Below are 15,521 nucleotides of genomic sequence, written 5' to 3' on the forward strand. Positions count from 1 at the left end.
GGGAACCTCCTGGAGATGGCGTAGTGCATAGCGCACAGGCCTGGGAGTCAGGTCATGGGTTCTAATCCTGGCTCCGCCCACTGTCTGCTGCGTGACTTTGGGCAAGTCATTTCACTTCTCTAGGCCTCAGTTCCCTCATCTGTAAAATGGGGATGGAGACTGAGAGCCCCACACGGGACAGGGACTGTCCCCCATCCAATTTGCTTGTACCTACCCCAGCGCTTAGTACAATGCCAGGCACATAGTAAGCACTTAACACCACAATTATCATTATTATTGTTGTTATGATGCAATTTACGAAACAACAGGGAGCAGCGTGGGAGGTGGCTGCTGAACGGACCTTCCTGAAACAAGGGAACCAGGCACATTTCAGCTACTTCCCTGGGCTCCCTGCCTGGTAGGGAACATTAGTTCGACAGGAGGTTAGGGGAAACAGAAGATGCCCAGAAGCTGAAAACCCAAGGGAAGAGAAGCGACATCAGAGTCAGAAATGTGATGGGAATGGGAAGATCTTGTCAAGCGCATAGACTGGGGAGTGAAAGAAAGGGAGGAGAGGTTCTTCGGACAAAGTCGGGGGAGACGGGGCACAGCTTGGGTAGCTGGGCAAAAGAGCTGGGGAAGCAGTATAAGAGAAAGAGCCCAGGCCTGGGAGTTGGAGGATGTGGGTTCTAATCCTGGCTCCGGCAACTTGTCCACTTGGTGACCTAGAGCAGGTCACTTAATTTCTCTTTGCCTCAGCTAGCCCATGTGCAAAATGGGGATTAAGACTGTGAGCCTTACTTAAGACAGGGATTGTGTCCAACTCGATCATCTTGTATCTACCCCAGTGCTTAGTACGGTGCCTGGCACACGGTAAGCCCTTAAATGCCAGTTAAAAAAAAAAAAATTCAGAACCAGCCTTATGGTAGTCCCACCCCCAACCACTCTGCTCCCCCGCTCCTCGCCTTGTCTGGCTCTGCCTCCACTTCAAACCAGACACCAGAGCTCCCAGAACAGGTTTTATTTCATTGGAAAAATCAGTACAAAGAACCAAAACTGGGCCCCACGAAGAAAACATTTACTGCATCTTAAATAAAACTGAGCAGGGAGCAGCTCTGGACGTGGGGGGAGAAGGGAGGGGCTGAGGGATGGGGGACCTGCTGCTTTCAGCCGCTCACCTCAAAACCTCACCCCCTCCGGGCCCCTTCCGAAGAGCACCAGTAGCCCACAGGCAACCCTGAGGGGTCACACCCGGGCCTGGCTTCTCTCCGGGAGATCTCTTAGGGAGCAGGCTGCTGGCCGTTCCAACCCTTCGGCCCTCTAGTCCCACCCTGCCTGCCGCTCCGGCCGGAACCGAAGCGGAACTCGGGGCCACCGGGCCAAGGGTTTTCTGGCCCCCCCCCTTCACAGCATTACCTTTGGAGACCAAGAACAATAATAGAATTCAAAAAATATTTCTGCTCTGTAGAAAATCTCATTCTCCTGGCGCCCAAAGAGGTGGCCGCCAGCCTCGGCCCAGGGGCAGGGTAAGGCCGGCGGCGAACGGCCTCTGGCCGGGCATCCCCCCCCCCGCCTCGACCCCCACGGCATCTCAGTCTCACTGCGGAGGCCCAGCGAGCAGGAGGGGCGGAACAGAGCGAGACGGGGGCAGTGGGTAGGGAAGTGGTGGTTCGCTTGGTCAGTGGAACGGCAGGCGGGGGCGGGCTGGTCTGACCAGGTGGGGACCAGGGTTTGGGCGATGGTCAGTGTCTTCAGGCTTCGGGGCCGGCTTGGCTCAAAGGCCGCTCGCCAAGAGAACTCGGACCACTGCTTGCGGGCGGCTGGGAGCCCTATTCTCTTTTCACTTGCTGCCGGGGCGTGGAGGGACTACGGAGGTGGTCACGGGTGGCCGGAGGAGGGGCGCGGGAGGGAGGGAGAAGGGTTACACCAGCTTTTTGGCCTCAAAGAAGCTCTTGAGGTGGCGCATCTGCCAGATGCCTGTAAGGATGAGGATGACGGTCTGGGCGATGGACCACCACAGCACTCTCTGGTTGGTGCTCTCGCTCGTCAGGCGGAAACGCTCCTCGCGATACTGCAGGGACATCAGGGGCGATCGATGCACCCCCATCCGGCGTGGCGCTCCCGTACCCCCACCCAGTCAGGGACCCCTGAGCCTCGTAAAATGTAGCTTCGGAGTGTGCTGAGGGAGTGTGTTCGCCTCGCCAACCACCGGCCGCGGGTCTGGGGCTCGGGGATTTCCTGGATTCTTCAGCGAGTGCGAGGACCAGGATGGGGGCTACCCGATTCTTCCTAGCCACCAGGAGCCCGAGACCCCAGATCTCTTGGGCTGGGGGGCGGCGGGGTCCTCGGCCCCCAAAGACGGGGCGCCGGCTGGCGGCGGATCCCGGGGTGTCCGGGGCCCTCTTACCCGTTGGTAGTTCTGCTCCTTCTGGATCTGCTCCACCTGATCGAGCAGCTGGCGGGCGCGGAGCTGCAGCTCCGTCAGTTTGTCTTTGGCGGCGATTTCAGGGTAGTTGTTGGTGTGCTCCCCGACCTGGATGTCCAAGTGCACGCGCTGCGCACGGAACACACCCGGGTCAGCGGCCGTGCTTAAGAGGCCGCCCCGGGCTGGGATCCCCCAGCCCGGCGGCACCAGACCCTCAGGGTAGCCAGCACCACGCTTCTGGGAGCGTGCGGGGGAGACGCCCTGCCCTTTAAAGCCTCGGGCCCCTGGGTGGACTGGTGGGGAGGGCAGGCCGAGGGGGAGGCCAGCACACCCTGCCTGGAAAATACTGCTCTTCGGGCCGCCCTGAAGGTGGAATCACGGGACCTGGATCTTAATCCCAGCTCCTCCGCTAGCCTGCCAGGTGACCTCGGGCAAGTCGCTTCGCTTCTCGGGGCCTCAGTTCCCTCACCTGTAAAATGGGGACTCGATCCCTGCTCTCCCCCCTTACTCGGACGGTGAGCCCCACTGTGGGATGGGAAACGTGTCCTACCCGGTCCTTTTGCATCTACTGCGGTGCTTAATCCGGCACTTAGCACGTGAAGCGCGCTTAACCAATGCCACAGTCGGGATTATTTTGGCCAAACGTCACCTCTGAGTGTCCTGAGAACACCTCGCCAACCCACCGGGAGCCCCGAAGCTCGGACCTCGTCCCGGGGAGTTTCCTCACGCTCCCGCCAACCCGTCTCTCGGCAACCCCCGGGTGAGACGTGGAGTTGGCAGTGTCCCCTTCCCTTCTCCGCCCAAAGGGATGCAAGTTCAGCGGCCGAGAGAGGGAGGGAGACGGAGCCCGGGGTGGGGGGGGGGGAGGGGAAAGAGCACGGTCTTTGGCCTCACTAGCTTGCCGCCGGCGAAGATGGTCATGCGGGTGGAGTTGGAGTGCAGGCAGATCTGGTGCTCGCCCGGGGTGTGCGAGGTGAAGGTGAAGCGACCCTCGGAGCCGTACTGCCGGGACAGCACCACCTGCCAAAGGAAGCCGCGGGAGAGGATGGGCCCGGGCCCGCTCCCTCGCTCCCGCCCGGGCTGACGGGCCCGCCTGCCCGGGTGAGGCCGGCAGCGCCCGAGGGGGACCCCTCCCCGGCCCCTGCCCCGTGCTACCTTTCCATCGGGGTCCTTCACTTCGACGTGCATGCCCAGCCCCGGCGTCGAGGGCAGGAAGGCCTCGCTCTGCTTGTCCCACAGCTGCGTGCGGTAATTCCCTGCGGGGCGACCCGGGGCCGGCTCAGCGCCCGCCCTGGGTCCCACCTCCCCGCCCCGGTCCTCCCCGCCAGTCCGTCCCGCCGGGCCCGTCCTCCTCCCCGGCACCGGGAGCCGGGCCGCGAGGCTCAGTGGCCAGAGCCCGGGCTTGGGAGTCGGAGGTCACGGGTTCGAATCCCGGCTCCGCCACTTGGTGGGTGGGAGCGAGTCACTTCTCTGGGCCTCAGTTCCCTCATCTGTCAAATGGGGATTAATAAGGTTGGGATTTGTTAAGCGCTTCCTACGTGCAGAGCACCGTTCTAAGGGCTGGGGGAGATACACGCGTCCCACGTGAGGCTCAGAGATCATGGGTTCGAATCCCGGCTCTACCACTTGTCAGCTGTGTGACTGTGGGCAAGTCACTTCACTTCTCTGGGCCTCAGTGGCCTCAGCTGTAAAATGGGGATGAAGACTGTGCGCCCCACGTGGGACCACCCGATTCCCGTGTCTCCCCCAGCGCTTAGAACGGCGCTCTGCACATAGTAGGCGCTTAACAAAGACCAACATTATTATCATCCCATTTGACAGATGAGGTCCCTGAGGCCCGGAGAAGTGACTCGCCCAGCACACAAGATTAAGAGTGGGAGCCTCACGCGGGACCAGCCGATGACGCTGTATCTGAGCGCTTAGAAGAGTGCTCTGCACATAGGAATAGGATTATTATGGGGCTGGGGGGGGGGGGGGCTGACCGATGACCATGGTCTCGTCGGGGATCTCCTCGATGAAGCAGCGCTTCTCCGTCTCTCCGATGTGAAAGTAGAGTCCCTGCGCGGAAGCCGCGCAGAGCGCCGACAGCAGCAGCGCCGAGCGCCACATCGCCCGCAGCCGCCGGGCCCCGCCGCCTCCACCGGCCATCGCGCCCGGCCCGCCGCCCAGCGCGCCTGCGCAGCCGCCGCCTCCAGAACACCGCGCATGCGCGGCCGCCCCCGCTCGCCCCAAGGCCACTCAGCACTGACAGCCAGCCGGAGGCTTCTGCGCAGGCGCCGGGAGCCTCCCGCCCGCCTCGGGGCCGGCGCGCCTGCGCACTGAGTTCTCTAACGGCGGGGGAGGAACGGAGCATGCGCACTGCCCTTCGGGCCGGGCCGCTGCTGTCCATCATCCATATCCGGGCCCGGCGGGCGAGGGCGGCCGCTCATCCTCTGTGCCCCCCCCCCCGCGACCCCGGGAGAGTAATAATAATAATAATAATATTGGTATTTGTTAAGCGCTTACTATTGCCGAGCACTGTTCTAAGCGCTGGGGTAGACACAGGGGAATCAGGTTGTCCCACGTGGGGTTCACAGTTTTAATCCCCATTTTACAGAGGAGGTAACTGAGGCCCAAAGAAGTGAAGTGACTTGCCCACAGTCACACAGCTGACAAGTGGCCGAGCCGGGATTTGAACCCATGACCTCTGACTCCAAAGCCCCTGCTCTTTCCACTGAGCCGCGCTGCTTCAATAATAATAATGTTGGCATTTGTTAAGGGCTTACTCTGTGCAGAGCACTGTTCCAAGCGCTGGGGGAGATGCAGGGTCATCAGGTTGTCCCACGTGCAGCTCGCATCTAAGATGAGGTCACAGGCCCAGAGAATAATAATGTTGGTATTTGTTAAGCGCTTACTATGTGCAGAGCACTGTTCATTCATTCAATAGTATTTATTGAGCGCTTACTATGTGCAGAGCACTGTACTAAGCGCTTGGGATGAACAAGTCGGCAACAGATAGAGACAGTCCCTGCCGTTTGACGGGCTTACAGTCTAATCGGGGGAGACGGACAGACAGAATAATAACGATGGTATTTGTTAAGCCCTTACTATGTTCAGAGCACTGTTCTAAGCGCTGGGGGAGATACAGGGTCATCAGGTTGTCCCACGTGCAGCTCACAGTCTTCATCCCCTTTTACAGATGAGGTCACTGAGGCCCAGAGAAGTAAAGTGACTTGCCCAAAGCCACACAGCTGACAAGAAGGATTCGAACCCATGACCTCTGACTCCCAAGCCCGGGCTCTTTCCACTGAGCCACGCTGCTCCTCCCCCCCAAGTGGACCGGTATTCTGGGGAAAATTCCCTAGGGGTGGGCTTTCCGGAAACAGAAAACCCGGGTTTCCATTCTCATCCCTTCCCTTGCGGTTGCTGAGAACTTCGCTTTCTCACCCCCGCCCTGTAGAGGAAACTTCCCTGGGCCTGCCAGCTCACCCCCCGCACCCTGCTTCTTCCTTTACCACCCAGCATGCACACTTGGCTCCTCTAGCAACCGCTGGCTCACGGTGACCCGATAATAATAATAGTGCCTGTTGTTAAGCCCTTACTGTGTGCCAAGCACTCTGCGCTGGGGAAGGTACACACTTTAATCAAGTTCCCCAGGGCCCTCGCAGTCTAAGAGGGAGAACGGGGAATTCAGTAACGGGTATTGAATTCTCCGTTTTGCAGATGAGGGAACCGTGGCCCAGAGAAGTGAAGTGACCTGGCCGAGGTCACCCAGGTGATGAGTGGCAGAGCAGGAAATAGAACCCAGGTCCTCTGATTCCCAGGCCAGGCCTCTTTTCAGGAGGCCATGCTGCTTCACTCTGATCTCGTTTATCCTGCCGGCAACCCCTTTCCCGTATCCCCTTTCTGGCCTGGAACTCCTTCCCCCTCCAAATATAACGGATCATCACATTCATTCATGCATGCATGCATGCATGCCTTCATTCATTCATTCGCATTTATTGAGCGCTTACCGTGTGCAGAACACTATACTAAGCCCTTGGAAAGTACCTTACAACCACCTTGCAAACCTAATTGAGGTCACATCTCCTTCGAGAGGCCTTCCCCGATTAACACCTCTTTTTTCTGGCTCCCTCCCCCTTCTGTGTCATCTGTGCACTTGGATCTGTGACCTTTGAACATTAGATATCCTCCCCACAGCACCTACGTCTTTATCTATAAATTATATGTTACTTATTCATATTGATGTTGTTCTCCCCCCAGGCTGTAAACTCAGGGAGGGCAGGGGGCGTAGCTGCTAATTCTGTTGCAGTGTATTCTCCCGAGGACTTAGTACTGTGCTCCGCACACAGTAAGCGCTCAATATATATCATGGTGGGTGCCCATCCACCTCGGCATCAAACAAAAACTCCTCACCATTGGCTTCAAAGCGCTCAGTCACCTTGCCTCTCCTACCTCACCTTGCTACTCTCCTACAACCACCTAGCCCTCCCATTTCACTCCTCTAATGCTAACCTTCTCACTGTGCCTCTATCTTGCCTATCTCCCCCCGACCCCTCGCCCACGTTCTGCCTCTGGCTTGGAAAGTCCACCCTCCTCATAACCGACAGACATAACTACTCTCCCCTTCCTCAAAGCCTTGCTGAAGCTGCCTCTCCTCCAAGAGGCCTTCCCAGAATAAGCCCCCCCTTTCCTCTTCTCACACTCCCTTCTGCATCGCTCTGACTTGCTCCCTTTGTTCTTCCCCCCTACCAGCCCCACAGCACTTATGTATATAATCTGTAATTTATTTATATGTGTCTTGTCTCGCCCCCTCTAGACTGTAAGATCGTTGTGGGCAGGGAATGTGTCCGTTTAGTACTGTACTGTACTCTCCCAAGGGTACAGTCTGTACAGTGTGTGTACGGTGTTCTGCAAAGAGTAAGAGCTCAATAAACACGACTGAATGCATAAACGAGATGATGATGATGGTGACGACGACGATGATAACTCTGGGGCGGCTCAGTCTGCAGCCCCACTCCCCGTCGCTCAGCGGTGCCAAACTTTGGAGGAGGCCCGTGGTCCCTTCGGAGATTTACCCTTCGGTTTCCTTCCTTTTATTCCCTGCCCGAGGCCGCTTTTCTTCTCCATCGACCCCATCGAAGGGGGCTAAGGAGGCGGCCAGGCCCCCTTGGGCCTTCGGGGGAAGGCCTTGCCCAAGTTGGCGGCTCTTGTGACACCCCCAGTAACATCACTCCCCCCTTCTAGACTGTGAGCCTGTTGTGAGCTGGGATTGCCTCTCTTGATTACAATAGTATTTATTGAGCTCTTACTATGTGCAGAGCACTGTACTAAGTGCTTGGAATATACAATTCGGCAACAGAATTTGTTGAAAAGCGTGGCTCAGTGGAAAGAGCCCGGGCTTGGGAGTCAGAGGCGATGCCGCCTCTGCCACTTGTCAGCTGTGTGACTTTGGGCAAGTCACTTCACTTCTCCGTGTCTCAGTTCCCTCATCTGGAAAAGGGAGATGAAGACTGTGAGCCCCATCTGGGACAATCTCGTCACCTTGTATCCCTCAGCGCTTAGAACAGTGCTTTGCACATAGTAAGCACTTAACAAACACCATCATTATTATTATTATTATTAATAGCTCGGTGGGTAAGATCATTGGAAAGAACCCGGGCTGGGGGGGGGGTCAGAGGTCGTGGGTTCGAATCCTGGCTCCGCCGCTTGTCGGCTGGGTGACTTTGCGCCAGTCGCTTCACTCCTCTGGGCCTCAGTGACCTCATCTGTCAAAGGGGGACGAAGACTGGGGGATAACCTGATCCCCTCGTATCCTCCCCGGCGCTCAGAACAGTGCTGGGCCCATGGTAGGCGCTTTTCGAATCCCGACTCTGCCACTTGTCAGCTGTGTGACTGTGGGCAAGTCACTTCACTTCTCTGTGCCTCAGTGACCTCATCTGTAAAATGGGGATGAAGACTGGGAGCCTCATGTGGGACCACCTGATGACCTCGTCTCTCCCCCAGTGCTGAGAACAGTGCTCTGTACATAGTAAGCGCTTAACAAATACCAACATGATTATTAAGAGAAGCAGCCTGGCTCAGTGGAAAGAGCATGGGCTTGGGAGTCAGAGGTCATGGGTTCTAATCCCGGCTCCACCACGTCAGCTGGGTGACTGTGGGCAAGTCACTTCACTTCTCTGTGCCTCAGTGACCTCATCTGTTAAATGGGGATTAGCTGTGAGCCTCAGGTGGGACAACCTGATGACCCTGTATCTACCCCAGCGCTTAGAACAGTGCTCGGCACATAGTAAGCGCTTAGCAAATACCAACATTATTCTCTGGGCCTCAGTTGCCTCATCTGTCAAATGGGGATGAAGACGATGAGCCTCCCGTGGGACCACCTGATGACCCCGTACCTTCCCCAGCGCTTAGAACAGCGCTCCGCACATAGTAAGCGCTCAATACATACTATTGAATGGATGAATCTGTCAAATGGGGATGAGGACTGGGAGGCTCCCGTGGGACCACCCGTCTCTCCCCTCAGCGCTTAGAACAGCGCTCTGCACATAGTCAGCGCTTAACAAATACCAACATGATGATGATGATGATGATGATGATGAAGAAATAGCCCCATGATGATGATCCCTTCAAGGGGGGGGGGGAGGGGAGCGGGCATTTTGTGAGGGGCGGGGCCGAGTCCCCCGAAGGGGGCGTGTCTGCGTGATGACGTATGACGTCGGGGCGGTCGGGGGGCGGGGCTCGGGGCGGGAGCCGGGCGGCGCGGGGAGCGGGTGGCTCATTCCCGGGTGGAGCCGGAGCCGGAGCCAGGTAACCGCCGCCGTCTCCGTCCGTCGCCCCGGCCGGGAGCGGGGCACCGGGGCTCCCCGGCCGCGGGGCCGACGGGGGCCGCCCTTCCTTCCTTCCTTCCTCCCTCCCGCCCGGGCCGCGGGGGTCCGCCCTGCCGCCTGAGGGGAGAGGCGCCGGGGGGGGGGGGGGGGGGGAAACGCGCGCGCGCGTGCGGAGTGACGGCCGCCGCGGCCAATGGGAGGCGCCCGGCCCGCCCCGCGGCCGGGGATTGGCGGCGGCCCGGGCGCGCGGCGCGGCGAGGCGGCCGATTGGCGGGCGGCGCCGGGGGGGCGGGGCTCCGCGGAGGGCGGATGGGCGGGAGCCGCCGACCCCCAAGGTCGCGAGGAGAGGGTCACGTGGGCGGGGAGGGGGCTCCGTCCGACCCCCCCCGGGCCCCGGCCGTGACCTTGGGCCAACCGCCGTCCTCAAGCCGGCCGCGCTCCCTCCTCCTCCTCCTCCTCCTCCTCCTCCTCCTCCTCCTCCTCCTCCTCCCGCCCCGCCGCCCAGGTCAGCAGCCCGGAGCGACCCCGCTTCCCCCGCAACCCCGCACGGATGGGCTCCGCTTTGGGGCGGCGCCTGCTCGGCCCCAGCCCCCCGAGAAATAAAATAAAAAAAAGTGGGTCTCAAGCGCCTACTCGACGCAAATAATAATCCTGGTATTTGCTAAGCGCTGACTATGTGCAGAGCGCTGTTCTAAGCGCTGGGGGAGAGACAGGGTCATCAGGTGGTCCCACGGGAGGCTCCCAGCCTTCATCCCCATTTGACAGATGAGGGAACTGAGGCCCAGGGAAGTGACTTGCCCCCAGTCACCCAGCTGACAAGTGGCAGAGTCGGGAGTCGAACCCATGACCTCTGACTCCGAAGCCCAGGCTCTTTCCACTGAGCCACGCTGCTTCCCCAAAGCACCGTTCTAAGCGCTGGGGGAGATCCGGGCTCATCAGGTGGCCCCACGTGAGCCCCACAGGCTTCATCCCCATTTTACAGGTGAGGTCACTGAGGCACCGAGAGGTGAAGCGACTCGCCCGCGGTCCCACAGCTGACCGGGGGCAGAGCCGGGATTCGAACCCGTGACCTCGGACTCCCAAGCCCGGGCTCTTTAGATTGAGCCACGCTGCTTCTCTAGCCCCGTCCCATTTCCCACTTCTGCTTCCAACTCCCCCGGCCGGGACCTCATTCATTCATTCAGTAATATTTATTGAACGCTTACTATGCGCAGAGCACCGTACTAAGCGCTCTGTGCCTCCATCTGGAGGAGGAGGAGGAGGAGGAGGGATCTTCCACTTCCGCAACCACCCCCCCACCTCCCCAGAGGGGGAGTGGACAGGACGGACAGGACACTTCAGGGCCCCGGGGTGCTGACGCACACAATCGATGAGCTTTATCGAGGGTTTACTGTGTGCAGAGCGCTGTGTCAGCATCCTCGCACCCGCACCCTCCCCCTGGGCCGTCCACACCCCTTCCTCCCCCCGCAGTTCACAGGCAGTGGGACGGGGACCTCAGCTCAGGGTCACCCGCCAAATCGGGCCGTATCTGTCACGGGGAAGCTCGACCAGCCGATTCTCCGGCCGAACCGGCGACCTCCGCGTCCTGCCGAGACCTCAGCTCTTCCCCCGCGGGCCCTCGGCCCCGGGTCACCGGTTCGAATCCAGCGCGAGGACGGCGGTAGGTGGGGCGAGGGGTGGACCGGACCGTATCCACCTGCTGGCCCGTCTCTGGATCGCTTGGTATCGGCGCAGTGACCTTGCATTCTTCCAGTCAAGGTGGAGTTATTTGCTCCTTAATTGCTTATGCCTCTTGTTTATCTTCAGAGCGAAGCCCTATAAAGTGGGGTTTCATAATCCCCTTGGGCTGTGGGTTCTGATTGATGACTCCCTGTGGCTTCTCCCGTGGAACACCTGATGGGGGTCACTTTTCTAGCCCCTTGAGCAGGTGCCCGCATCCCTGAGCACCTGGTTTTGGAGTGGGATGATAACAGCGGTAATAAAATGTGGTATGAAGCGCTTACTGACTTTGTGCCGAGCACCGTACCCGTCCCTGGTAGATAACGCGTGATAAGATCAGACCCGATCTCTGTCCTACCCCCGGACGGTTTAAGGAAGGAGGTGTGAACAGGCGTTAGATCCCCATTTTCTAGATGAGGAAACTGAGGCCCGGAGAAGTGGCTAGTCCAAGGTCGCGGAGCAGTCAAGAGGTGGAACTGGGATTAAATGTTGGTATTTGTTAAGCGCTTAGTATGTGCAGAGCCCTGTTCTAAGCGCTGGGCAGGGGAATCAGGTTGCCCCTCGTGAGGCTCACAGTCTTAATCCCCATTTTACAGATGAGGTGACAGGCACAGAGAAGTTAAGTGACTTGCCCACAGTCACACAGCTGACAAGTGGCCGAGCCGGGATTCGAACCCATGACCTCTGACTCCAAAGCCCCTGCTCTTTCCACTGAGCCACGCTGCTTCTCTGGGTTCTGGATTAGAACCCAGATCTCCCGGCTCCCGGGCCTTTGCTCCTTCCGCCAGGCCACGCCGCTGTCTCTGCGTGCTTACTCTGGGCCGAGCACCGGGGCGGAAAGAAGGCAATCAGATGGGACCCAATCCTTGTCCCCCATGGAGCTCACAATCTAAGAGGGAAGGAGAGCCGGGGGTCTTTTCCCCATCGTTCAGGGGTCCAGAGAGGTGAAGCAAGCTGTCTGAAGGCACAGGGCAGGTCAGGACAGAGCCAGACTAGAAACTGGGACTCTCTGCCGGTGCTTGGTCCGATAAGGAGCCGAGATAAAAACCTACGGCCTTTAGATCACCTTGGTTCCAGTTTGGCGTGCCGTGAGTGATAATCACTGGTATTTGCTAAGCAATACCAGTGTGTGCCAGGCCCCGATCTGCCAGGCGGAAGGGGCGTTTCCGGCCCTGGGGGCTCGGCTGCCTCGTCCGGGGGTCCGACCAAAGGTGGGTTCCGGTTCCTCTCTGAAGGATGGAAGGTCGTTGTGGGCAGGGGATATGTCTACCGACTCTGTTACGTTCCCTTTAGAAGAAACAGCGTGGACTAGTGAAAACAGCACAGGTCCGGGAATCAGAAGGGCCTGGCTTCTCATCCTGGCTTCCCCACTCTTCTTTGTGACCTTAGGCCAGTCGCCAGACTTTTCTGTGGCTCAGTTCCCTCATCTGTAAAATGGAGATGAAGACTGTGAGCCCCATGTGGGACAGGGACTCTGTCCAACCTGATTAGCTTGTATCTACCCCAGCACTACTTATGCTGCCCGGTACACAGTAAGTGCTTAACAAGTACCCATTAAAAAAAAAAGTGCTTGGTACAGTGCTCTGCCCACAGTTAGCACTCGATAACTACGAATGACCGATTGGATGGGCCCGGGAAGGGGGAAGAGTTGATTTAAGCGCCTTGCCTTTCTCTGGCCAGTGCTAAGCCCTCTGACGGATGGTTGCCTGCCTGCGAGCAAAGGAATGCTCTGGGTGAGGCAAAGGCAGTCTTGCTCATCCTCTCCTGCCCACTCTCTCTCTCTACCCAGCGGCCAACCTGCCCCAGTGCTCTCCCTCCACCCACTGCGACCTCGCTCCCCCAACCCACGGCCCGCCCTCTGCCCTCACGTCTGGGCTTCTGCCCCGACTTCTGGTTTTCTCGATCCCAGTGCAGCCTCGGGTGCTGTGGTTCGTTTGCCCCTTCCCTGTCTCCCTGCGTGGCGGCAAGAGAGCCCAAGGGAAGTAAGACGGGCCATTTCCAGTCTGATCCTAGGGCTCTGCTTTTTAAAAATAAGGATGAATGGTATTTGTTAAGCACTTACTATGTGCCAGGCACCGTTCTACGCACTGGGGCAGATACAAGCCAATCAGGTTGGACACCGTCCGCGTCCCACGTGGTTGTGGGCAGGAAACTTGTCTAACAATTCTATGGTCTTCTCCCAAGTGCTTAATACAGTACCCTACACACAGTTAGCTATCGGTACCATCCATTGTTGTGGCAGAGTCCGGATGAGAACTCACGTCCTCTGACTCCCAGGCTCTTGCTCTATCCGCTCGGCCCCACCGCTAATTCCCGAGCTGCCGGCGGACGCAGGGTCCCCCCGGTCTGTCCTGCCCGGGAAGGAGCCCATGACAGAGGGTGACCTTGGGGCCTCTTGGGAGGAGATCGCCCGGTCGGCGGCCGGCCCTGTCCGCCGGGGCCTCCCAGCCTCTGGCGCGGAAGGACCGACTTCAAGATGTGCCAGGGCATCCGGGGAGCGGCATGAGGGGCTGAGGGCCGGGGTCCGACCCTACCCGGATGGGCAGGAGCCAGGTCAGAAGGGAGAATCTCGGGGAGCGGACTGGGGCAGAGTGGATTCTCATACTGCGTCTACCCCAGGGCTTGGTACAGTGCTTGGCACGTAGTAAACACTTAACAAAAGCCCTTCACGATCGTTATTGCTGAGCCTCTTCCTGTGGGGTTTCTCTTCCCGGAGCAGAGACCACCCCACCTCTCTCTGTCCCAGGAAGCCGCTGGGGGTATCTGGGCCCTCGCTCCGGGCTGGAATTGGCTGGAATTCTCTTCCATCTCTAGGGTGTAGTTAGGTAGCGTATTGACGGAGTGTTGCCGCATACCGAGCACTGTGCTAAGAACTGAGGCGGATACAGGCTGATCAGATCGGACACCGTCTCGGTTTCACTGGGGCTAAGAGGGTGTGAGAGCTTACCCCCATTTTACAGTTGAAGAAACTGAGGCCCAGGGAGGCTATAAGTGTGTCTCCCAAGGTTCCAGAGTCACCTGAGTCCCAGACCCGTGGGCTGTCCGCTAGCCTTCCCGCCTCTGCCCCTCTTCAATCCCACGCGTCAGTCATGCAGGCCCCTGTGGGCCGACCCCGCGACTCTGCCGGCCTCGGTCCCCACCGGACACGATCCCGCAGGACAAGAGGGGTCAGCGTGGGGTGCCCAACGCGACCGGCTGGCTGGTCTAGCGGTGGGGCCTATGCCGGCCCCGCGGCCCCAGGAATCCTTTGGCCACGGGGAGGGGGCATTCTGGCCCGTGGGGCTTCCGGAGAGGATGGGCAGGGTGTTCCCCCCGAACTGGTCAGCTTGGCGGGGTTCTTGGACCCCAGTCAGAGTCGTCCAGCTCCACAGAGAGTCCCTTTCCCCCAGCTGGCCGGGCCCCAAGCGGGCAGGTGGAGCCCAGAGGTTGGGCGGGATTGAGCCTTCCAGCTTCCGGCCTCCTCCTCCCAAATGCCTGGCGGGCTCCCTCCGGCACCTTGAGCTAGCCCGCCGGCGGGCACCCGGAGGATGCTCAGTAAATAGCACTGGGTGATTTGTTGGGGCAGGGGGGTGGGGCTGACTTTTGAAGGCCTGCTCGCAATGTTGGCCTTTTCTCTAGGCAAGTTTTTTTTTCTTTGTTTCTAGAAATGACTATTTTTAAATCCTGTGGTCTTCAGCTTTTCAGGTTTCGAAAGGGTGGCCATTTTAAGTTGTGTGTGGACAGCCTCTGATGTTTCCAGAACTCTGTATTGTTTTTATTTCTTTTAAGTACCCCCATCCTCCTGCATCCACCCCCCCCCCAATTTTTTTTTTCTTGAGCGGGTATTATTCTAGGGAGTTTTCCCTGTTGGTTGATCTTGCCTCTCTGTCCCGAGACACGGAGCGGAGCGAGAGGGCGTCCCCTAGCCCGTGGGCCTCCCAGAGCCACTTGGTCTCCAGCCGAGGGGGAGCTGACGGCCCCCGGCCCTTTTCTCCGTGGCTCCCTGCCCGCTGCCCGGGGGGAGAGGGGTTGGGGTGCTCCCGGGCTCAGCGTTTTGGTCAACGCACCCGAGGGGAGATGCCCCGAAAATGGCCTCCAGTGGGCGAGCCTGCCCTGGGCTGGGGCTGAGTAACATCGCTGGAATGCCCTGATGGCTTCCCAGCACGGGCTCGGTCCCGCCCAGGGCCTGCTGGATGGAAAGAGAATAAAGGGAAATGTTTCCAAGCTGAGCTGTCCCCACTGTTGGCCCGGCCCGGCCTGGTCACGCCCCCCGCACAGTCACACTCACGCAAGCACACGCCATCAGCGTTTTCCTCCGGCCGCTGCCAGGTGGGTGGGGGGCTGGGGGGCCGTCATCTAACGGGGCCTCTTCCCGGCCTTCCCTCGGACCGGGCCGAGCTGTCTGCAGAGGGACCGGCCGGACGGGCGGGCTGCTCCGGGTTGGGGTGGATAGTGTCCGCAGCCCCCGGCACGCTTGTGGCTCATTTGGCATCGAGTGGGCACAGACTGGGCGCCAGAGCGCCGGGCTGAGACCTGGGGTTGAGACAGGTGATCGTATCTGACCCGGGCATCGTGGCTGGGTCTTCCGACTCCCCGTTCCCGCCGCGGGG

General features: G+C 59.4%; 2 protein-coding genes across 5 annotated transcripts in view; one reads left to right on the forward strand and one right to left on the reverse strand.

The window, feature by feature from the left end:
- Nucleotides 1-985: 985 nt before the first annotated feature.
- On the reverse strand, nt 986-4,567 carry TMED4 (transmembrane p24 trafficking protein 4). Its single transcript, XM_029076143.1, has 5 exons — nt 4,387-4,567; nt 3,560-3,660; nt 3,299-3,424; nt 2,387-2,533; nt 986-2,050 (listed from the first exon to the last, which is right to left on the reverse strand). The coding sequence occupies exons 1-5, from the start codon at nt 4,550-4,552 to the stop codon at nt 1,901-1,903; spliced, it is 690 nt and encodes a 229-aa protein (XP_028931976.1). The 5' UTR covers nt 4,553-4,567; the 3' UTR covers nt 986-1,900.
- Nucleotides 4,568-9,129: 4,562 nt separating this feature from the next.
- OGDH (oxoglutarate dehydrogenase) overlaps nt 9,130-15,521 on the forward strand; it is a 31,399-nt gene continuing 25,007 nt past the window's right edge. For 3 of the 4 annotated variants that reach the window (XM_029074816.1, XM_029074819.1, XM_029074818.1), the window contains exon 1: nt 9,130-9,193. The gene's annotated coding sequence lies outside the window, so the exon portion shown is untranslated. Of the gene's footprint in view, nt 9,194-10,730; nt 10,874-15,521 lie in introns of those variants that run through there. The other variant, XM_029074817.2, reaches the window with a different exon arrangement.

The sequence above is a fragment of the Ornithorhynchus anatinus genome, chromosome 11, assembly GCF_004115215.2.
Source record: "Ornithorhynchus anatinus isolate Pmale09 chromosome 11, mOrnAna1.pri.v4, whole genome shotgun sequence".
Classification (NCBI taxonomy): Eukaryota; Metazoa; Chordata; class Mammalia; order Monotremata; family Ornithorhynchidae; genus Ornithorhynchus; species Ornithorhynchus anatinus.

Excerpts from the sequence above, each read along its gene's own strand:
- TMED4 (XM_029076143.1), bottom strand. The coding sequence starts at position 4,552 with ATGGCCGGTGGAGGCGGCGGGGCCCGGCGGCTGCGGGCGATGTGGCGC. Across the intron at positions 3,661-4,386 it reads CGACGAGACCATGGTCATCG|GGAATTACCGCACGCAGCTG; the intron begins GTCAGCCCCCCC and ends GTCGCCCCGCAG. Across the intron at positions 3,425-3,559 it reads TGAAGGACCCCGATGGAAAG|GTGGTGCTGTCCCGGCAGTA; the intron begins GTAGCACGGGGC and ends TTCCTTTGGCAG.